Source organism: Mugil cephalus, chromosome 4 (genome assembly GCF_022458985.1).
Source record: "Mugil cephalus isolate CIBA_MC_2020 chromosome 4, CIBA_Mcephalus_1.1, whole genome shotgun sequence".
In the NCBI taxonomy this organism is placed as follows: domain Eukaryota; kingdom Metazoa; phylum Chordata; class Actinopteri; order Mugiliformes; family Mugilidae; genus Mugil; species Mugil cephalus.
The window spans coordinates 7,371,951-7,396,707 of record NC_061773.1 but is presented as its reverse complement, the minus strand read 5'-3'; the positions used below and the strand labels follow the sequence as shown (position 1 = coordinate 7,396,707).

General features: G+C 40.5%; 1 protein-coding gene across 1 annotated transcript in view; it reads left to right on the top strand.

Annotated features, from left to right (window-relative positions):
* The window catches only part of kaznb (kazrin, periplakin interacting protein b), a 106,164-nt gene that overhangs the window by 17,075 nt on the left and 64,332 nt on the right, over positions 1-24,757 (top strand). Inside the window, exon 2 of the mRNA XM_047583231.1 lies at positions 3,764-3,921. Coding sequence (XP_047439187.1) covers positions 3,764-3,921 — 158 coding nt within the window. The remainder of the gene's footprint in view (positions 1-3,763; positions 3,922-24,757) is intronic.

The window sequence follows — 24,757 nt, the reverse complement described above, 5'->3', positions numbered from 1 at the left end:
ACATTGTGTTACCAGACACCACAGGACACCCTCAGAAGGCCCATGTCCATTCTCTCATGAGTCACAACTGTTTTTGGAGGCACAAAGGAGACCTACACAATATACGACACAATACAGTCATAATTTTATGCCTCATCAGTTTGTTTACACCCTGAACATTTTTGTTCATAGTAGCATAACTTTACTTACATTTCATGTAAAGACAAATTAGTAATTTGTATCTGTAATCCATCAATACCTATATATTATGTACACTACACACTGCCTATATTCACCTTTGGATATTTTCCCTGTTGTAAACGGAGTCATGATTAGTGTAATGATGCCATGATTGTGGCCAAAGTCTATCAACTGACTTAGGGGTTAAATGCTGATGCAGACATTTAATTTAAGTTATATATTGTTAAGTAATTGACATTAACTTATATAAATTTGTTTTTCACTTCAACAGTGGAGACTGTTTTTTTGTAAGTTCTTGCAAATTCTGTGTGTCAACCATGATTTAACTCAGAAAAACAATAAAACTGAAAAAAACAAAAAACAAGGGCCAAATATTTTGAATAGACACTAAATTATTTAACATTTCAGGATCATTTTGGTCGAATATAAACAATTTAAATACAAAGCCCCGTGTGACAATATAAATGTTTATTTGTGAGTATTTGTCTGCATGAAATGGGATACCTATTACAACTGGAACTGCTAAACAAAAACATATTGTTTCCAGATATTCCATCTTTGATCTTTCATCAGAATTCCTCTGTTGAGTTTACAACTGGTCAGCTTCACCGTGTATGTGATGAATATTTATTGTGGCCGTTGAATCTGTTCAGCAGAGTGGAAACCTGATTTGACTTTTTCTCGCTTACATATTCTTTAGGTGTACTTGTACTTATATCCACGCTGCTTCCTTGTCTGGTTTGCTCCAACAATAATATCGAAGTATCGGAAACGTGCAGATTCAAACACTGATCAGGGGCGTCAGCGGCGCCTGGAGAAGGGATTCGGAAATTTGTGATTTCACAAGCGAGGGTCAACTATAAATTTCAGACTTGTGTGTCGTTTCTGTCACTTGCGTCTGGTGCTTTTTGCCATTGGTCAAAAGGAACGTTGACATCTTAAGGGTAGTCGAAAATACATTGCTTTTATAGAAAGCCACCTGTCTTCTCAATCATGTATCACAGTGTGTGACAGAATGCATTGAATTAAAGTTGAGAGTGGAGGAGAGTGTGTGTCTGTGTGCTGGTTTGACAGCGTGTCATTTACAGCAGCAGCGTGCCATTACCCAACGTGTTTGTCCACTGTGGGGCCAGAGAGGGACACCTTGTAAATGTTGAACGTGAAATTAGAATCTAGTCTTCAACTTGTGTCATAAACGTTTTATTCTCCTGTCCTGTTCTGGTTTGATGCACGACGTGCCGCTCGTAAACATGCCTTTCTACGCCGTGCTCCTGCAGTCCAAGAGCAGGCTGGCAGGTGTAGTCATAAATCTTTGATCATCCTGTTGAAAAGCCGACCTTGACTGTCATCCGTGGGTTTTCTGAGTCGCGCTGTCACCAGATTTGACCTCTTAGCCTGCACCGCCATGTGTCATTGAGGTAAAGCTGTGTTTGACTTTTCAGCGAAACCTGACACTAAATTAGCACGGAAACTGATCAGATGACAGTGTTGTAACATTTTCTGGCTCGGTTGTTTAAATCACTTCTTTGGTTCAGTTAAAAATGATTGAATGTATTTTTTATGGTGACTGATGGTCAGTCATTGTAGTTCCACAACAACAATTTAAATAATTGTTCAGATTGACCGCGAACAGAACACTGAAAATGAATGGGTTTTGGTTCATGTCTGGGTTGTGTTGCTGAGAAAAGGAAACAGCCTTCTTATCCTTTGTGTGATTGTTTGTCCACTAAGCTTAGCGAGGAAACTCTGGCTGAGAAAACAAGCACTTGACAGCCCCGGTTGATTAGATTCAGTATACAGTAACTGTGAAAGCAAGACACACATGATTTTGTTCCATGTGTTTGTGCGCTACTACTGTACAGCCTGTTATTAGCTGTGTGTTCCTGTCTCCATCTCCCTTTACCTTTCCCTCCCCTTCCCCCCATCTTCTTGTGAGTGTCTCCGGCCTGAAATGTTTCTGATCTGTGGAGCTTTGCACTACCCGCCTGTGTTCCTGGCCTCATCATCCTGTCCAGTCTTCATGGCTTGTTATCCATTTCTACCTGAATGTATAACTCTCCAACCAGCTAACTCACCTGTCATGAAGCTACTGTTGTCACAGTAGTTTTATTTCTCTTTCTCCTACTTGTGATCCCTCTTTGTTTCACACGTTATACCAACTAACTCGTGTGCTACGCACGCATCACCTATATCTTGGGCCCTTGTCTGCATCATGATTAGATGCTGCACACACGGTTTATGTATGTTTATCGTGTTCCTCCTGCTGCTCTCTTCCCCTCTTCCTCAACCTTTCTGTCTTTCTATCTGGCCAGCCTCAAGCACATGAGTCCTACCATATACGGTGCATTCAAAGGGAGTTGTGCGCTTGCTCTGGAGGTTCCAGGTTCTGCAAAGCATCTTGAGGCAGTTACGGTTTCTGACAGTATTTAAATTAAAATTGAATTGAATATATAAGACTGCCCCCGTCATTTTAGAGGATTTGAGTCAACGTTAGCTTATTCTGAACTCACATTGCACACCTACTCTGCCTTAGCTTGTTTAAAAACTTAAAGGCCCCATTTGTAGGCTTTAGTGGCACCTAGTGGGGAAGTTAGATATCGGAGCCAACAGAATACCCTCCCCCCACTCCCATTCACCACTGCCTTTTCAAGCATGTATGAGAACCTACTGTGTAGTGGCCTACATTTTAATGTAAAACCATGTAGCACTTCTGTACACCCAGTGTTTAATTTGTCTGTTTTGTGCTAGGGTGTAAACATGAAGAGACATGCTCCATCTGTAGATACAAATTAGTTAGCTTAGCTAATTCATGCAAAGATTTTTAGTGACACCAATGAAAACATAATTATGAATTCTATGTGTAAATCCCCCTAAATCCTGCACGCTGGTCGTTTAATTGAAGCTCAAGACTCAATACTTTTTATGGTTTGAACCCTCATATACATGATTATTCACATTTTCCCTGAGGTCTTTGAGAACGTTAAGATTTTCACCAGAAAAGTTGGCTCGAGCAATGTTTGTCTGCACATCGAGAGTCTTTAATTGTTCAACAGATTCATGTATAACTCTTAGCTACAGTCTGAATAATGAGGCCTGTGTTACTCTAGTAGAATACTCCTCTATCACTCCACTGGCACTTTCCATGAAAGCTCGGTATAGATCAGATGCTTCTATATCACCACCCACAGACCATGTTTCCAAGAGAAAGTAAAGGACAAACAAACAGAGTAAACTTTATAACTGAGTCTGTCTCCATTACGAAGCGGCTTATATAATAGGTCGAATGTGAGTTTGTATCTTTTGCTTGTGGATTTAGCCTAATGATGCCCCTCTTGTTCAAAAGAGGGATTATACTTCTGAGGAGGAGAACAGCAGGACTGTAGCAGTGGTTGAAGGAAGTGTCTCAGATCACACAAGTCTGATCCAGAAAATCCCACCAGTGAGCGAGGCAGCAAGGCTTGACGAAGACACTGTGGAGCTCCTTGACCTACATGGGAGCAGCAGAAACCATAGATCAGCAGCCATGTTTTCATGTTGTTTGACTTGTCACCATTTTAACCGTCTCTTTTGCCTTTTTTTGCAGCCGTCCAGTCTCTGAACAGCCTGAACGACCAGATTGCTCAGTTCATGGTAACGCGACCCTGTAGCTTGGCGGACGAGGACGAGGCCTTCTTGCCAGGGGAGAGGGACACCTTGAGGAAGTCCATGACCCTGATGAGACACCTCCTTATGGATGCTCAGGTACAACAGCCTTGGTTTCAACAAGGTCAAGGGTTATTCAGTAGATGCTTGTCCCATGGATTAAAACTCTTTTTAAAGGGGGGCTACAAATTATGTTCAGCTCAGAGGAGAGATAATAAAGCAGTTGGGATATTTAACTAATTATGAAGATAACAGCGAGTTCCTCATTCACGCTGAGGGTCAATGCACTGGGTATTACAAGAGGAATTTTCCACAATTAAAGCTACTTCAGTTGGAGCAAATCGGTTTCACACAGACAGCTCACAAAACTCTCTGGACTCTGGTGAGTCTATAGTGCAGCGATACAGCAAAGACAGATCAAAGAGTGAACAAGCATGTAACACTTAAACATTATGTATAAGTCAGAAGCAGTATGTCAAGTATTATCATAAATCCATCGATCACTGGCAAAAATAAGCCATGCATTTGCCAGTGATGCCTATATGTAGATGTGTATAGTTTCTGCTGGGAAACCTGGCATTCATGTGGATGTTACTAAGACACGTAGCATCCACCTGGACCAGACCAGACACCTCCACCCTATAGCAGTGACACTCCTATAACTAACAAATCAACTAACCGAACAACTAAAAAAAACACATCACATGGTGTTGACCTGGCCTCATGATTCCAGAAACAGGCCATGTGTTGCCATTAATGCCTTATTTCAGCCTGAAGAGATACTGTATCTATGTGAGTATCTAGACATGTTCCTGTCCTTTACTAATTGTTCTACCTTCCAGCAGACTTCTGGACTTTCGTCAGAAAGCTTGTTGTCACAATGACATTTTAGTTTTTCATTATAATAGTGACTCATTAGAGCAAGAAATCTGTGTTTTTATAACAACCACTGACAATATGGTAAATTCATATCACCTGGAGCTGAAGTCATTAAATTAGAAAGTGTCTATTTGAGACTCAGATATGAATAAAGGGAACCAACCATCAGAAAGATAAATGTATGTCTCACAAGATTGTGAGGTGTGGCATATGGAAGAAATGAAAAATGTGTCTTCTGTCCATTTGGTAAGATTTAAAGTGAACTCAAAAGCTCAATATGTCTAAAAATCACAGCTGCTAACTTTAAGTCAGATCTTCCTATTACTAATAATTTATCTCAGTTTTCATACCTTCATACTTAAGCACGATAATTTGTATATTTTGTTCAAATACTTCTGATCAGGAGGGGACACAGCATGTCTGTTGTCCCGCATTGTGTCTGACATCTGGTTGTATTTTGATCCAGCCGTGCCAAAACGGTTGAAATCTTTGCCAAACTCAGCAAAGCTTTGAACAAGTCACAATTGAAACGGGGAGTTCCTTTCTCCTGTAAATCCTCTTTTTGGCTGCTTTGTCTCTTAGAGTTTCTTCCAGAGCTCCTTTAGCCTTTAGCGTTAAGCAAAAAAGTATGTGTTTTGTGCATGTTTTCATTTCATCCAAGTCGACACCATTTGTCCTTTTATTTATGGTCCTTGTACCTTTTGAGGAAGGCCAGATGGGTCTTGACACAGTGATGCATTCGTGTCCTCCATTAGCGCCACCACATGATGGATACAGAGTCTCCTCCTGCCTTTCTCCTGGAGATATTTTCTTAGACGCAGTGTCATTGATTAAAGAGCAGGTAATTCAGCAAAAGGCCATTGCTTTCACCTCAGCTCAGTTGTATGCAACTGGAGTGAAAGATTGTTAGCCTGCAGACATTTTTTCCCCCCGTTACTCAGGAATATAGCATTGAGAGGTGATGGATGAGTGGGTACCTCAGCTGTGGATGGAGTGCCGATTATCTCCCCAGGAAGTTGTACTTGGGGAAAAAAAAAAAAGTTTGCCGGCAGTTCAGTGTTAAGTGAAGCGCTCAGACACCAGTCAGTGTGACACATTTCTCTGCCTGTTGGCCTTGTTTGTGTCACACGGTACACCCACAGCCTTTACGTATGTTTTTCTTGGATGGAGTGTCAAATGGAGGCCTGTGTCAGCTTGAGGCTTGTTGCTCTGAACTGTCAAGAGGACAAAAAATATCACCAGGGGACACTGACAGTTGCTATGGTTACATGTTTGTTTACGCCAAGGCTAAAGTCTGTTCCAAAAGAGCGAACCGGTGCCGTGTCCCAAAATAAATGCCGCCTACTAAATTTAATTGAAGGACACTTTTAGCCCACGATTCAATGCACAAAATATACAGAGGAGCTACTGGCAGCTGGAAAGAAAATGTGAATGCTGGTGAGACAGCTCGAAAAAAAAAAAAAAACAGATGCTGGAAAACAACAGCAACCTGAACAAGTATCTAAGGAAGGCATTTTGTTGACTGTTTCTGATTCAGTGACATTTCAAGTTCACAGTTTGACTGATGCATTGCAGGGATTGATTCTATTTGTGTTACCATGACAATATAATACCCATGCTGCCGTGTGGTGTTTAGAATAATATATTTTGGACAAAGAACAGGAGCATCTGTCAGTTGGCTTCAGTGTTCAATGTGACAAAACTTGCTATCTCTTTGTGCACTTCTCAGAGAACAAAACATTTCAGAGTCAGTCTTCCCAGTTTAAATCAGTGCCATCTGTATTTTGCCTGTTAAATTTAACGATGCTAAAAATGACTTGATACCGCAGCCACATTTTAGATGTGCGTAATAAATAAACATTTATCAGCAACTCTGCAGTTTTTAGTATGTCACTCCTTTAATGTGCCAATTTATTCTATATACACTGCAGGGTAAAAGTTTTAGAACAGCGTCAGTATCGTCTGGTATAGTTGGTCAGAGCTTCACCCTACAGCAACATAATGACCCAAAACTTTAGTCCAAGCTAGACCAGAACTACCTCGGGATAAAAACTGGATGGAGAGCTTGAAAACAAGGAGTGGACCATGGCCCAGTCTCTAGACTTTAACCACATGGAGCTGGTTTGTGATGAACTGGACAGAAGAGTGAAAGCAAAGCAACCTACAAGAGACACACACGTCTGGGAACTTCTGCAACAACATTGGGAAGAACTCTCTGAAAAATATTTGATTTCCATTTTAGAAAGAAAGAATGTCACAAGTGTGTTCACATGTTAAGTCAGTCAGGATGGTTCCTTTGATGAGTCGAAGTTTAGAATATATTTTAAGGTTATATATTGACTTTTGCTTTCATTTCAGAGTAACATGAGGCATTAAAATGCTTACATTTCAATAAAAATAATGTTCCCACGATTGACCGGTAATAACGTTTGACCGGTAGTGTGTTTGTTTGTGTGTGTGTGTGTGTCATAAGATAGATAGATAGATAGATAGATAGATAGATAGATAGATAGATAGATAGATAGATAGATAGATAGATAGATAGATAGATAGATAGATAGATAGATAGATAGATCCTGTTTATTATGATGAAATACTTTTGGTCTGGTCTGGTCTGGTCTGGTCTGGTCTTGGTAGGTGCTACATGTCTAAATAACATCCACATAAATACCAGGTCCAGAAGTTTCCCAGCAGAACTTTGTATTGTGACAAAGATGGTCAATGTTATTTACTTCTCCCATTACATATGGCTGATCCGTGTGTGGTTTCCTGTTTTTGTGGTGTATTTTAAACCATTACCACATTTGTAATAAACATAGTACTTGTTCTAACCCAGTTATTTTTGTGTCAGCAGCTTTGACAGTGTTGTTTTGTGTGTTTTGTCTGTGCATGTGTGTGAATTTTAGGGTCTGTAATCAACCACTCATCACACATTCCTCATTGGAAAAGTAATGACATTACTTCACTTATGACTCAATTGCAAAATGAGTTGCAACACTCCAAGTTCTCAGACACCACAGGTCAAGCTGTTTTTATTTGTCTGGCCCATTATTACAAATCACACCGTTGTCTCGAGGGTCTTTACTGTCTGTTCTGTATATGACGACCTCTGACCTGACATGACACACGCATGCGAAACACATATTTAAATGAGACAACTCATTAGGGATTAGGGGTGTTACTGGGATACCTACACAGAATTTTAAAGACCAGCATTTTATTCTTTTTACTTCCCAACATGGAAAAGTTCTGAGTTTTGTCATTTAATTAAAAGAATCTATTGTTTTTGCGTTGTCACATTAGCTGATTAGAGATATGTACGTTCTACTAATTTATAACTTCAATCACTCAACCTACAAAGTCAAACTTAATAAGACACAATACAGAATCTGGATTCAATTACTGGATTTGATTCAGTGGTCAGATTTGACTGTTCTGCCCTGGTGTCTGTGCTTAATTCACCTTATCTGAGCAGCAGGATTGGGTTTTCAGGGTCCCTATCCTCACTCCACAGCAGACATCCAGAATAATTGTGGCCAGATTATACATCCAAGCTCTTTGTTCTCTGAGTCTCAGAGGTCAGAGTCAAGTGTGAGCTCGTCCCATGTAGAAGAGATCTGCTCATCCAGAGGGGTTTGCATTCAAGGAGAGTCGTGTTTCCGATCTGAGCTGGAATATGAAATTAGTCCAGGCCTTCTCCTTTACTATTTTAACATCTGGCCTACTGTTTTTTAATGACTGCTCTTTGCAGTTCAGGCGCTCTGATGTCCAGTGTTTAGAGCTGCCAGTGGTCTGTGGAGACTTCTGCTCCCCAATATATAGGATATAGGAGAACAATAAAGGAGCCTCGGAGGCTTCCTGTCAGTCACGAATCCGAAGATGTTTTGAATATTATGCATATCTTTTGACACCAAGTGGTTTGGTCTGTCTGCGGAAGTTGGGGGTAAAACATTGTCTCATGAATTCGGCATAAAAATTACAAGTCCACAGCCACTAAAAAGCACAAAATTAATTTAGATGGTATTGGAATAGTTTCTCTTTGAATGCTGTCCCAGAATTGATTGCCTCATTTGTCATTTGCACAGATGAATTATTTATGTCCCTGTTGCTTGGCCGGGGTGACTAATCAAATGCATTTCAGTGGGTGTGGAAGCTGCGAATTGATGTAGTGGAACGCTGCACTGCATTAGGTAGACGAGTCGGCAGGGCTACAGTGGTGGCCTGACGATGCCATGACAGAAGACGCGCCGCTCATCATAATTCTCTAACACAAAATCCACAGAAACAACTGTCTGCTCATTTAAAGTTTCAGTCGGTTTCTCACCTTGGGGCAGTGAATCAGTTCAGGGCAAATACTCAGCTGTGCGGGTCAGTAACCACAATCAGAACAGCACCTCGGAAAGTTGGCCCCTCCAAACAGTTCAAGGTACTTCAAGTTCTGTACATGAGGATGCATTTTTAGATTTATGAAGCTGCCTAAAGGTTATTTTTTCCACTGAGCACTTTTGCATTTTCCCGCAATAACTTAAATTATTGCGTTTTAGGGGGAACACTGTGCAGGTATGACGGGGCTGACGTGACACTTCCTGATGCGTTTGTTGTTCGCTGTTTATTTCTGCAGTAATGCACACTCGTGTCAGTTTACTGCGCGCACACGCATGCTGCATAACTAAGCGTTACAGCCATTATAAATGAACGTGTCACTAACCTGGAGCCAAGGCAGCAATCACAGCCACCGCAACATCTGCTGGGTGTCATAGTTACAGTCGTAATCACAACAACAATCTGTCTCGGCCTCAGCTGCAGTCAGTGTGAGAGAACTGGGTGAACTAGTTATTACTAATCATTAGTTATGTCGTTGTCTTTTTTACTGTTATGGTGCAGGCTTGTTCCTGAGCGCCGTGGGCATTGGTGCTACTTTAGATTAAAGTCTCTCTTTATATATGTACTCTCTCTATATATATTTATTATATACATTTTAATAGAAGAGATGTTGTCATAAATTCTAACCACTCGTGCTGCCTTCATTAGGGTTTACAATCTATAACGTTAGATGATATATTAGATGAATTATGAGCAGTGAAATGTTTATGCAGACTTTTGTGATTCCTGGAGGAAGAACAGACGCTGATGAAACCAAACCTTTTCATCTGTCTCTACTGAGAAGTTACATCGTGTTTCTTGGTCAAATGTCTTAAAATATTAAAAGGAATGCTATAAAATCGGGGACACACACAGCCCTGGTGCCCGAGCTTTAAATCCTCAACTCTTTGGTGACTTTTCAGCTTTTGTTCACCCACGTTTAAATTAAAATGGTGGCTTACCAAAAATATTTCGTTAATCCAGTGGAATAAATCGGCATCTGTTGAGACCGTAAACTGTGTAAAAGGAATGAATCTAAGTAGTGAGGAGTGTTCAGTTCAGTTATTTTTTTTAATTTTTTTATTAGCATTTAACCCCTTCCCCTCAGACAAATGAAATTTATTTTCAACATGCACAAAATACAATGAGGGATGAAGCTGAAGCTCATGCTTATTATACCTACCCTTGTAATAGACAAAATGCAAAGCAACTCTTAAGATCTGCATTAAATCGTTGGTCTCTAGAAGAGCAAACATTCAGCTTTCATCTTCCAAAGTCATTATTACATTTCATGGCTGATTTCTATATATTTGGTTTTAAACATGTTTTTGAATTAACTGAGCTACACATTTTCATTTCATCATCACAACTGTTCCACAGGTGAACACTTCAAACATAAACATCGAACATTCTTTTAATATTTGTTCTTGTTTTAGGTTTTGGATGGATGTAGAAGGACCCAAGTTCTCAATGTTACCTCAGTAAACATTTTCCTAACCTGGTTATGGTTTCAATCACTAGTTTTATTGTGAACTCCTCCGCGATGATTGGGTCTCTGCCAGTTCGTCTCTGTTCTCTGTGACAAACATAACGTAATATCTCTGTATTCAGTCCTATGGCTGAGGAAGACCATAAAACAGAGCATGAGATCCACCCCTCGTTTACCCTTCCAGTTCCACCTTCTTATCCAAATACGTCACTTCTGGCTCCAAAGACATCAAGATGACGCCGCCCAATAAGCCAAACTTTGTCAAGGTCACTAAATCCACATTTGTGTCTTTATATAACAACTGTAGTAGTCTTTGGACGTTTCATTTTGCACCATCATCCCATTTGGTTTATTGATTCAAAGCCAACTAATCTGTGAGACACTTTTTAACATCTTTTACTGGAAGTGAAAACCTAGTATGTTTGTATTTACATTAATAATTCATCCATCACTCAGAGACATTCACACTCAGCACTGCAGCGCGCATTTCAACTGACAGTTTGTCTTTTTCATCCTCCTTGCAGTCTCGCTCTCTCAGAAAGGCATAATCTTTACACAGCGACAGAAAGAGGGTTCAAATAAAAGCTTAGCTTTATATGAGGAGAAATTCAACTGAAAGGGTTCATATGAGCCAGAAATCATAGCTGATTGCAGCAGAGCTGTAAGACACCAGTTAAGTACCGTTATTGACCAGTGCAGTATTGAAGGAGCTATAGAAGCATCTCAATGGAAAATATATTGGGAGGTTGGATTAATGATACAGGAGGCAAGGTTTGGGTTGTGCTGCAGCTGAGAAAAGGAATCAGGTCAGATCCAGGAGCTAATGAACAAATAAACTATTGATACAAGACAAGAGAGGCCAAGGAAGAGAAATAGACATGAGAGCAGATAAAGACAAGACAAGATGGTCCAGGAGCTGCAGCAACAGTGCATCTTGAAATTGGTCTGTAGTTAGTTTTTTTTTTTCTTTTTCTAACTTTCAGCCATTTCGAGTCTCACTGCCTGCAAGAAATGTAGTCATCATCTAGAAGACCTCCTTCATGTGGGGCTTTCTTTGTTCTGTAAGTGTCTTTGGACACAAAGAAACCGCTACTATCAGGAGGAAATGAGGGCTTTCATCTCGTTCCTCGTTCTCAGATTTGTCCCTTACCATATTGTATGGAAGCCCGTCCGGCTCATATCCTTTGCATCTGGTTCAGTGTTTTGCGTCCTTTGTGTCGCGGTGCGAGCCGGAGCGGGCCAGACTTCAAAGAGCTGGGCTCGCTCGTTTTCAACAACAGCAGTTTCAGATGGAATTCATCTCTCACCAGTTTTCCACATTTCGTGCCCACTCTGAAACACCAGGGGGAACAAAAAAAAGATTAATGAGTACACATGAAAATGACCGCGCTGGAGCTGACAGCAGAGGAGATTTTAATACACGTCTGCCACAGCTGATGATTAGGCAAACCCCCGTGCAGGGTTAAAATGACAGTCTACATTTAGATTTCCTGATACGCGGTAACAGATGAGGCAGTTTCGCAAATGCCATGAAGCAGAGACATTCATTTCTGTGTTTTCCCCGGCCCCATCACATTAATAGGCCGACTCTGTCATTCCTCACCCACTGAAACAACGGCTGTATGTTCTGCCTTTAGAGGAAGCATGTCATTCTGTGGATCGAACTTTTCCCGTTGGATATTCTAAGATGACAGTATGACCTCTGTCAGATGTAACGACGCATGCCAGATTGTGAGACTTTATCATCCTTTGGCTTTTCCACAAGCCATCTGTTGATGCGGTTCAGGATGTTTTAGTCTGGCGTGTTTGGGGTGCACATGTTTCTATGGAAACCGCGAGCACCGTCACAAAGCTGATCTGGATCACTACACGCATCTTTCTGCAGATCAAAGGTGTTCACCTCAATTTCAGAGGGAGTCTTCGCAAAATGAAAGCCCCCCTCTCCTCCCTGTCAGTCTCCCTTTGAGTGACAGTGTTTGTTCTCTTTGCAGACTTTTGTTGTGGGGTTGTTTGCGTCTGGCTGACGCTGTTAAGTGTCTATAGGATTGGCTTATGCAGGGGTCTGAGAGTCTCTCCTCCTGTGCCTTTCTCTGCCGGCAGAAGGATGCTTGCAATTCCTGGAGAGATTTTCACAGCAGATATGTGAACGCGCCATCAAGTTTGTTCTGCTTTGACTCATTCGGAGAAATGAAAACGCGAACCGATCCGTTAGTTAGCGTTCACCCTCAGGTGAGCTTCCTTGTGGTGCCGCAGTCGCCGCCACAGAACCAAACCATGAATAATTCATAAGGAATCAGCATCCGCTGTGTGGGGAGCCGGCACGAGGGCAGACATTAGTGTGACGTGGGGCGTCATTGCTGTGCCTTTTGTTTCCCTTATCTCAACCTTTTCCACATGTCAGCGCGGCCTCCTAAACACAGTTATTCACTTTCGTAAATTGTCTTGTTTACTCTAACCTTTCTGCAAAACCTCAAATCAAAGGCAGAATTTCTACAGAGGTGAGGAAGAGGGTGGAAACAAAAAATAAAAAATAAAAATGGGTTATTTGTTATCAAAGCTGCTGTGTTCCCCGTTGAACTTAGACAAGATTTAAACGCTCCCTGCCTCCACAGCTTGTGGGGTGGTGCGAGAAATATAAATGACTCTCCTTTCTATTTGATTCCCTGCCAGAAGCAATCGCTCTCAGGACACCGGCCAGCTGGGCAACTGGCCCAGAGCTGCTTGAGAGACTATTTTTTTTTTTTATTATTTCTTTTGATTTAACCTCTGCACCTTCAGTTGGTCACTGATGATTTGGCTGTTCTGAATTCATTTTAATTTTTTAACAAAGCATTTTGAATGAGGAGATGGCTTGTACCGTGCAGTTGACAAAAATTTGAATGAATACGAAATTGAATTACGTGCCTCAAGTGTTATATTCCCTTTATGTTCTTGTTTTCTCAGTCCTTATTTTACTGTTTGTCACTGCCACGGTTGGGAAGGGAAATCAACAATGGAACACACAATACCCGCATCTAGAAACACACAGAAATACACGAGCATTTGGACCACAGGGCTCGCTGCCTCTAACCATGCAGCATTCAGGGTCTGCTGCCTCTTGTAATCTGGTGATGTAATCTGGAGTAATGCAATTAAACTGAGAGGCTATTTGGCTTTAATCCCACCATGAAAATCAGGCTCAGGAGGGTGTTACACACCATCAGATCTCAGCACTGGCATTCATGATAAGTCCATTTACACATCATTACACCTGTCTCATGACACTCACCTTTGTGCCACGCACTGGAGGCAACTGCATCAGGACCTTGAAGTGCAAGTTGCTAATATTCCCTGAAAATTACATTTTAATATTTCAGCTTCCCATCTTACATGCTGTGTTCATATCATTATTGTTATGCATTTAACAAACTCACATTCTAGACATAAGTAATCACATGTAGTAATTCATAAAATATTTTTATTTTAGCTTTGCCATTTATTTTCTTGACGTCACTGATGTTCAAGTGGAGCATAACTCAAGACTAGAATGAATGAGTAGAGAATGAGAATGAGTAATAGAGGATATAATTTTATTATAATCATTGCTGAATGTATAACATGGCCTACAAACGTTAAAAAAGGTAGCAAAAAAACAAAGTTGATTAAGACTTGAACAGGTGTACTTTCCTGTGTGTATATTATATTGTATATGTTAAAAACCAAGGCTGATAATTGTGGAACTGTGGAACAACCACGACGCCGTAATGTGTTTGAAGACTGGGAGACTTATCTGCACATTTTTGAAACGCACAGGTCTGCCCGAGATTATTTGGCTTTCAGTTTCATGCATATATTTTCCAGTACGGATGGTATTTTCTGAACAGGAAGACAACAGTCATCTTAATAAGATAAGATGCCTAGTCTAGAATCCCTATGGTAATGAGTGGTAGTTTTGTGAAACAGCACAAATTGGAGCAGATTGCTGCAGAGGGATTAGTAAAACTGCATTTGTTTCAACAAAATGTTGATAATTCATTAGAGACGAAGAAAGCACTTCCCACCAATTTGTTTCAAGAAAGTGAGACTCTAAGCAAAATCTTTGCATTGAACAGTTTATTAAGAGCTTTACCGGTAAATATTCTCTAACACAATACAAATAAGCTTCATCTACATAATTAATGCATATTCCAAACATAAGAATGTATCTAGATACAAACGTGCATGGACTAAACTAAGAGCTACAACAACCAGGTAAAGCCCAGACACAATATGTTCACTATGCTTACAGAACCCTCAGTAATAACCTGTAGTAGAAACGTAGACTTGAATGATTCAATCGCCCAAGAGTTGTTCTGTCATATTTAGTTCATTTAAACTTGTTTATTTTTGGGTGGTTTATCCCTGAAAGCGTGATATCTTAGCCCTAATCCATTTACCGTATTGCTCATATATTAACACCCTCCCCTGCTGCATATCATCAATTCCTGGGACGAACGTGGACGTCTTTGATTCATAAACAGCCTCAAACATTTGGAGATTAACCGAGGAAGCACGGTGAGGTGTAAATGCAGGAAATAGGATCAGAAATGTCAAACACAAACGCTCGTAACGAAAAACGCATTTCGATATGTTTTTGTAAGCCGTTACTAAAATGGAAGCAGTTCATTCGATTGTGCTTTGTATGTAATGAATAATGCCCTTAATGTGCTGTTCTGCTTTTTCCCCGTCTTGTTAGTATTCATGAGTATGATTGCAGTCGCTCTCCTGGAATCTCCCAGTTTCACATGTATAAATTTGTTAGTGTACTGCCGCTGCTCTGCCTGGAAGATCCACTTACTACAGTCTGACTGGTTCAGTGAGAGCATGTTTCTAAAGCGAAAGCCTATCAGCATGCACAATCATAATACTGCTGTTGCCAGACTACTGACAACTTTTGTTTTGCAATATTTTACAATACTCTGGAGAACCCTTCTGCTCTGTCATTAATCTTTAAGCTTTTTGGAGAGCAGATGGTATTTTAATGAACTCCACAGAAGACATTTTAACACAATGCTTGTCCTCTTGCCACCCTGACATAAACTGCCAAGCAGGTTCTTTGGAAGATTGCAATAATTGTTATTACAGGGAGGTGAGACTTTGTACCTTGATGCAAAGTAATAAAAAAAGAGAGAGAGAGAGAGAGAGAGAACAACAAAAAACAAAGCAGATAGTGAAGTTAGGAGTTAAAATGAACTTAATTATAGTATGTAATGATGAATAGAATGTTTGAAGAAATAGCCCCTTGTCAGTGTGACACAAAACAAGTCATGAAATTTTAATGAAATTTCTTTATTGTGAGGTCCTAGGATGACAATTCGTGAAACGTGTGACTTGCCGCTTAAGTCATTAAGCAGCACATTACACTCTGCCCAAAAAACATCCCAGGTTCCTTTGAAATGAGGCTCAGCAGGTTTCCGGCAAGACGTCCGGGTTTGATCAGGGGCAGAATTGTGTTTTAAATTGACTTCAAGTGAGAGTGGTTGCTCCTGGCTAAAATCCTCTCAGCGCCAAAGATCTTTTAGTGCAGCTTTAATTTCCCAAATTCTGGTATGATACCAGTGCAGTAGGAGTACAGAAGGATCAGTGCATCATAGTGTGGTGTGATGTAGTTGCAGTGATACTGTAGACTGTGTGAGTCAGGGCAACATAGTGTTAATTCTTAATTTTATTTTTAAGCCTTCCTTGCAGCATGGCTCAATAATTGTTGCCATTGTTGATCAACCTGGTGAACTCATGTTAGCTGTCATTAGTTGAGCTTAGTAGTATGCTAATATTAGCATTCAGCACTCAAATACAACTTCAAAGGGCACACTGCAACTGGACGGACTTGTCCTCCTTACGTCCTCACTTCTTACAGTCATAGAAAATGTTCATTCATACCTGCCACATGCTGCTTAATGCTCTGATCCATTAACTTTAAACAGTATTCTTTTGAGGACCGGGATGACCTATAAATCCTATGCTTCAGTGCTGCTGCTGTCACTGCGTCACTTATATTTAATTCAAGGATTACTTCAAGTAAAATCCCCTTAATATGGAGGACTGCTCAGGTGGCTCTGTTACATCAAGCCCACGACTCTTGTGACCTTTATGCCTAGAGTCTCAGAATCAACAGGCAGCATACAACGGTGTGACTGCCAGGGGATGGTAATATTCTTCAGCTACAACAGTCACAGCTTAAGTCACTGCAGAGCTATTTAAGTCTTATGATACAGTGTGATGCAACAGCTTGTTAAATAAGTCCCTGTTTTGATGGTTTTGCTTGGCTCAAATGAATCTCTATTTCTTTAACCGAGTTCTACCTGTTTCTGCAATTGTTTCCCAACAAAAGGTGTACCTCAGGGATCAATATTAAGCCCGCCTCTTCTATTCTGAGAAATTATGTTATTATATCTTCTGTGTTCTATCTTATACAACTTGGCACTGTAATGGTGAAACCAGTTTTGCTGATGTCACCATCTTATATGCCACTGCAAAATCAGAACAACTCCCAGTTTAACTAGAACTTCTTCTAAGCTCAAAAAAGAACACATCCATGAGTAGACCTTTCCATGCTTTAAATTGAGACCTCATTGATGCAATCAAACATTATGACTACATTGAGGTTATGAGTGGTTATATAAAGCACAAGCAGGACTGACTCCCTCCACTATAGTAGGTGCTTTACAAAAATCTCATACCAGCCTATGAAAATGATTCAGGCAGAGGTTTCATTTATTCAAAAATTATTTTTTTAATCAAAAAACTATATAAGCATTTTTAGAAGAAAAGGACGATCATCATTGTAAATGAGAAATTCTTCTCAACTGACTCAAAGAGGTGGAGAACATATTCATCTAAGGCGTTGCAACTGCAAACTTAAAACGCACAAATGTGCAGCTGTGTGTTTTAACTATAAGAGCTCCTCACTGTACTCCCCAGCCTCTCCAGTGCGTCTGTGGTTTATGTTTAGCAATGTGACGTCTCTTCAGAGAGTGGCAGGATGACCATTAATCTTTCCAGTGTTTGTGTACTGAAAGGTGTTTTTTGGGTCTGGGAAGAATTGCAGTTCAGCAAGATTGTTCTCCTTGGTAAATAAACTGCCTTTGATTGTGGCCTTAAGCTGTGGTGATCAACAAATACTCTTTGTCTTCCCTGCTTCAGTCTGTCTTTATTATGTCTGACTGTGTGTGTCTCCTCTCATGCCATGTAAAAATACAAAGCACTGAAACAAAGATGTAATGGTGGCACAAAGAATTAAAAAAAAATACAAATACTTTAGTCGCCACGGGCAATGAACAAACAGGGACATGTATGCAAGGAAAGTGCTTGAGTACACAGCCTAGAGTGTATTCATTTATTTGGCATGTAAAATGGTACTATGGTAATTAGTTTTCCCATATGCAACATTTTTAGAAACTGAAAGGAGCACTACATTGTTTTGCTTTCCATGGATCTTAGTATTAATGCCTTGTTCTAATCCCTTACAAGCGTTCAACTCCCTGAGCCAGACAAGTTTTGGATTCAGACAAACTAATTTAGCATGCAGATTAATGCAATTCCCAGCTCCTGCAGGAGCCAGCTTATTAAACGCATTTAAATCACATACATTTACAATTAGAATAAGTTGTAGCTATTAAATAAAAGACATAACACAAAACCAGCTCATCAGCACACTTTGTCTCTCTAAACACATTTGCATAAGGGCTTCACCCTTTCGGGCTTAAAGCATGAAGTGTAAAGTAGTTTTACCCTCTGAGTCTGAAACAAAAAGAGGAAGATCCTTTTTCCTTCAGTTATCTTCAAAGATGAGTCAGCCATATTGCTCTAATTAAAATAATCAAAGTCCTGCTGTCAGGTTGGCACTTCTTAGGCACTGTTGTGGCTTGCGTTTAATTGCTTTTGCATTTTAATGTTTGAGCTATCTCCTTGTGTGAATATGTATGCGAGTACAGGAGCGTATATATACGTGCATGAAAGGCTTTCCATGAAGAATAGTATGCTAAGCCTGGAATACTGAGAGAGTCTGTGCAGGTCTGGTCATCACTGTTCCTTTTACTGACTCTACTGCACGCTTGAATGTCTTTCAATTTAGTCCTTCTGATAACTTGGCTCTCTCTTGCAGAGATAAATGTTGAAATATAATAAAATGACTTTGCAACTTTGCATGTTTTGGCTCCAGCCCCGTCTTCCTCGCACTGGCTGTCCGTGCCCTTCCATTTCTATGCCTTATTTATCTTTCTCTCGGCTTCCCCGTTGCTCATTTTTCAACATGTTCGAACAGCTTTCATATCTTGTAGTATTAGCAAATAAAAAGAAAAATTCCCAATACATAGCCACATCTGCTTCTTGAAAACACTTTTGAGTTCTCTTGGTGCCCTCATGGTTATTGTTGTAACAATGAAATGCGGATTTTCCTCTGTTACATTTAAATATTTTTACTCAGTTTTTTTTTTCTGCTTAAAAACCTTGTTGAGACTATGACTGAAGAGGAACACTTTGTGCTGCTTATATTATGCATTTATTTGCATGCGAAGCGGACTGTGGATGTCACATTGGCATGAAGAAATTGGACAGTACAGTGCACTGACATGCATACAAAGTAGCCATGTGAGGACAGTGATGAAGCAGTGATGGAGTGATCATTGTCTGTGGAGTTGCTATTCACTGGAACTGTCCTCTTGAGTGGAAGCACGTGATAGTGAGATGAGTCTCTTAATCAATAGGCTCTGCAGATATGCCTTTACATTCACCAACAAGGGGGATAAGCTCCTTATCAATGCACTGAACCGAAGCTGTTCTCAGATATGGATTAATCCGTCCTCAGTGCTGCACATTATTTTTCCCCCTAAACCTGTCTGTCAGTGATTTGCCTGCAGTGCCACAGTAAATCTGGCAGTGGTCTCCTTTGCAGACAATTCTTGTGTTGCCTCAGCTAAAAGGAGAGTTTTCGCTGCAGTGGCCTTTATTACTTTTAAATTAGTAGCCATAGAAGAGGAATTATGTTTAAATTTTAGTAAATACACTCAAGAAGTGAAGGTCAATACCGCTCTTGTGTTTGCAAGAAGCTACAGATGCAAACAAATGCATTAGTCTCTTTATCCTTAATTTCGCGTACAGACTCAAAATGGAGGCACCAGACCCAAAAGCTAAAGCTAACTTATCAACAGACATCCTGTTAGTGAGCCCTAGAAATGCAGCCTTCAGAGTGAGGATTGCTATTTCCTACTGTTTCCAGTCTTGTGCTAAGCTAAACTATCAGCTAAGCTAATATAGTTTGTAAAGCTGTAGCCTTATATTTACTGTAGTAAATATACATGCGGAAAAAAACAACAGGCCACAGGTAGTTTTTCATGGAAGCAGGCGACATGAAACTACAAGCAAACGTTGGATACTTGACGCGCTATAAATGAAAGTTGATCTGGATTCAGCGTTTTTCAGTGCTTCAATGATGGTGCTTGAACCAGTCATATGTGTTTAATCCACCAATTAATTTAATTGACACTAAAACCAGAGTCTTCTCATATAACAATGAAGCTTATTTTCCAAACAAATTATCGAAATGATTGAATCTTAGAAACTTGTTGATAGTATTACTAGTAAGGAATACTTTTTGCTCCTTATATTGTGCATTTACATCGATCAGGCATAAGATTATGACCACCATATTGTGTAAGTCTCCCTTGTGCCTCCCAAACAGTTGTGTCAGAGAATAGACATGGATGTCATGTGGTGTCTGTTAACAGGACGTTGTTAGTGGGGCCTTTGGGTCCTATGACAGGAGGGGCCTCTGTGGATCATCCCACAGATACATGATCAGTTTGGGATCTAGTGAATCTGGAGGTCAGGTCAACACCTACTGCTGTTCTTCATATTTCTTTGTTGTTTCTAAAGTGTTTGTGTGTGTGTGTCAGGCTGTGCCCTGCTGTAGTGTCATTGCTATGTGGTGGGGGTGCCTGGTCTGGTCTTGGTGGGTGGTACATATTAAAGTAACACCCACATGAATGCCAGGTCCAAAACTTTCCCAGCAACACAGTGTATTGTCACAAGATTGCAAATGTTATTTACTTCTCTTGTCAGTGGTTTTAATGTTGTGGTGAATAGTGTATTTGCATGAGAAGCCTTCTGTTAACCGGGGATAATCCTTAGCTCTGAAAGTAAACAAACTTTCCCAAAGTTTCCTCTATAAAGAGAAAGCAAAGAATACAGCTGGCCTACCCCATCATCTTTCTATCCAAGTCTTGTCCAGTTGTCTTCTGGGGGTGTACTCTAATCTTCTCTCAGCAAACTGCTCTGATTAGCCAATAAATAACTTAATATCATAAATCAACAGGGAGACCTCTGTCGGAGTGATTTCCACTGCAGTTGCTATCTGAAAATCAGTCTATTGCTCCAAAAAAGGAAGACAGAGATTAATGGAGGAAGAGTTGGCAATGAATGAGGTTCACTGTGTGTTGTAGAAAATACTCTGAGAGCATTACTCAGAGACAGCTCCTTTCATCCGTTGATCAGTAGTTATTACTGGCACAGTAGGTTTTTTTTTTTTTTTTACATGGAATAACGACTGTGATAAAGTATCTGCTGTTTATGTTTCATTCAAATGGCACTTAAATTTTGTCAATGAGTATAACAGAGAACTATATTTCTCATCTCACCTGTAAACTGTAGAAACGTTCTCTTCTGAACATCACTAGTGGGATGTATGTCTAGCAGGAGAGACCACAAAACTGTGACAGAAGGTGATAAACTCATTTAGACAAAGCAGCAGAGTGTGTAATGCTACATGCCACACACGGAGTGTGTGAACGCTGGCTCTGTTTGTGATCTCACCGCGATCTGTACGCCATTAGAGATAACCGCAACATTCAGCTCTGCATGTCTGGATGCTTTTGTCAAAGGGGAAAAAATATACGACAGGGGCACAGAGGAAATGTGAAGGAAGGGAAAGGCCTGAAAATTGATTCTGAAGACCACTGGGAGAGGAAGCAATTGCAGAAAACAGTCAGCAGGGAGCAGAAGTGAGGCTGAGGGGTAATGAGGCGAAACGCAAAATGGGTCCCAGTGCAGAGAAGGGATTTGAGAGGATGAAAAAATAACATCCTTCGCAGTTTGCTTCTCCATCATCAGATGTTTTATGTCCCATCCTGAGGGTCTTGAAGTTCATCATAACCAACGTGCCTTCCACCGTCCTCCTTGCGTCCTCCGTGCCTGTTATTCCCCCAGAGTCCTGGAAACAAGCCTTTATCTTGATACTCATCAAGGCCTCTGGCAGTGTGTTTCATCTGCAACCTTGTCGACGGTTATCTCCAAGTGGAAAGCCTGTCAAACTGTTTATTATTACCACACTATTGGTGATGGGAAACGGACATGACTGCAAGGTGTTGAAGTGGAACTTGGGGACAATTTTGTGTGATGGATGTGCTGAGTTTGCTGACAGCAAATAATAGCCACTTCTCTCTAGGTGTTATCTCTCCGTCCATGGGCAAGCTTCAGGAATCAGAGTTTCCATCTCCACCAAAATTTTGCTGCAGAGGAGGAACGGAGCAGCCGCTTTTCACGCTTTTCAATGTTCAGCAACCTATTGATAGTGCACTGAAGCTTCAATTATTAAAGGCTGCAGCTGCTGACTATGTAGTCAAGTGCATTTGATAGATTTACTTAGAAAATACTCTGTTTGATATTGTATCAGATGCTGGTTGAGATATAAATTCACTCACACCTTTAATTTGCTGTTGGTCTGTGTCAATAATAAACACTCTCATTCAATTCGATGACCGTTTGTAAACACTTTTTGACGTTTTTTGTGATGCGGGGCTTAACTGGATGCCTCACATCTCAAACACAATAGCTTGTAAATGGTGGTTAGCATATTTCTATGGATGTTTTGGCAAGAATGGGAGAAAAAAACGTACATTTTAGAGAATATACTAATACGCTCACTTTCCGAGACCGTGAGTGTTATTTTAAAAAGTTGACTCTGACAGTGGAAATATATTTGCCGAGCCCTATACTCTCATTCACTGGAGACACAGAGGGGACGAAGTCTGGTCTGTCTTTATCGAGTTAAGTCTCGCCCGCAAAGATATTAACAAGAAGTAAGTGGAACCATTGTTGGACACACCTGAAACACGCAAGTAACTTGCGTTAACTCGCAGTTAGCATTAGCATTAACATGTAACAAGAAATCCCTTAAATAAGCATCAATTTAACATAATTTCAGTCACGATTTAATCTAACCCCATGATGTTATCCAGGCTGAAACTGATGATGTATTATATATTAATCTTATCTGATATGAAGTGTGTGCATTGTTGATTGCCTCACTCTAATCCTTTTTTTCAATCGCCAAAGCCAAACTAAGTCAGCCAAGTTGTCTACGACTGGCAGTGGCTGCTATGTGATAAAACCTCAAGTTAGTCTTTTAGATTTTTTGGTTTTGGCACCAAAAAATACAGCAAGACGACATTTTCATGGTTGGAAGTGACAGTGTCGCCTCAAGCTTCCCTCTGTTTTGCCTCCAGTTAACATTGTGATGTCACAGTGACGTAGGCCATGAAGAGCTCTATGTAGTGTCTATATATGTATATATGAAAGCAGCAAGTGGTGAACAGAAAGGAATAAATGCCAAAGACCTTTCAGTAGAGTAAAGATAATCGTTGCTGCAATTGACAACCTTTCACATTACACTTTTCGTGCGATGATTATGTTCTCTTTGGTGAATTCATAGACAGTTTCCTCAATAAAACTAAGTAGTAAACATACTGGAAAGCATGTGGAACAACAATGTTGTAAAGAGAGAGAAAGTGATGAATGAAAAAGCCTAACATACAAAAAGGAAAAGTTTCCGCTCCCTGTCATTCACAGCTTACTTCATCAATGCCCCTCTGTCCCTGTGTGCCACCACTTGGGGCAAAATGCTTTCTGTCTTTGTCACTTGCACAGACATAAATACCCTATCTTTTCCTCCAGCTGTGACATTTCCGTTTGGTAAATCTGCGTTGTGTGTGAGCATTCAAAGCAGTGACTGAACCTCTATAGTTTTTAACTGTCTGTCTTCTTTATGTGCTGTCAAAGGGACGCTTCAAACAACAGACAGTTGCTGCGTAGTTCCATAGAGCCCGTATTCTTATACAAATGAATCACGCACAATGTTAGGACAGTGTGTCTCAGTCTACTTTACTGCTGTGGGAAACCGGTGTTGTATTCAAACTGACCAACAAAGGCCAGTTATGTCAGAAGTGTCATGTTTTTCACAGATGCCGGACAAAAGACAGAGGGGTAGTGGCACAGATAACCCTTCTTTTAATTTGAAAGGCTGATAAAGAGACACTCAAACGTCTCTTGTCATGAAGCACCATGTATTATCCCTCACGCACACACAAACACACTATACTGTTGCCAAACAGGCAAATGCAGTGCCAATTAACCTGTTTGCAGGCAAAGAATACAAACTCTTGTAGTTTTTGATGTCGGCAGACAGACTGTGTGTGTGTGTGTCTATGTGTGTGTGTGTGTGTGTGTGTGCGTGTGTGTGTGTGTGTGTGTGTGTGTGTGTACTGAGTCAGCCTTCATTGCAGGATAAAATGTCCTGAAACCTACTGTTTTTCTTCAGTCCCCTGCAGACTGAATATTTTGACATATTGAAATGTACAAATCTAGAGCTGCTGTCTGGTGAAAGTTTAGACTCCGAGCAGCTCTGTGTGGAGGCTGAGACATACTTTCAGTTCATTGTGGAACATATAAACAACCGTAATGTTCACACCCTGCTGTATGAAAGCCCTCCAGAGATGGGCCCTGGCTTCATTCCTTGGGAGGATTTTTTCTTTCGTCATTCTCACTGCCAATTAACCAAAGGGGCCTGTTATTACTTGACCATGGAATGAACCCTTAATACTTCTGTTCCCAGATCTGATCATAAACAGTAGAATCAAATTAAAAGTACTTCTCATTCATATGCTGCCTCTCAAAGAGAATTTGTGCTATGTGAAGCTCCAAGATGTCTTTAGTTGGAGCAATATTCAGTAGATAGTTATCACTGTGTACATGCACATAAGATGTGTTTTGTCGAATCCACCGACATTTGTGTACAAAAATATGAATTGTCTAATATATCCACAAATGACCCCATTCTTCCTGACACAAAAGCAAGCAGGGGTCAATGTTTTTTATTTTGGCAAAACATCAAATGACTGCGCGTAATGTGATGAA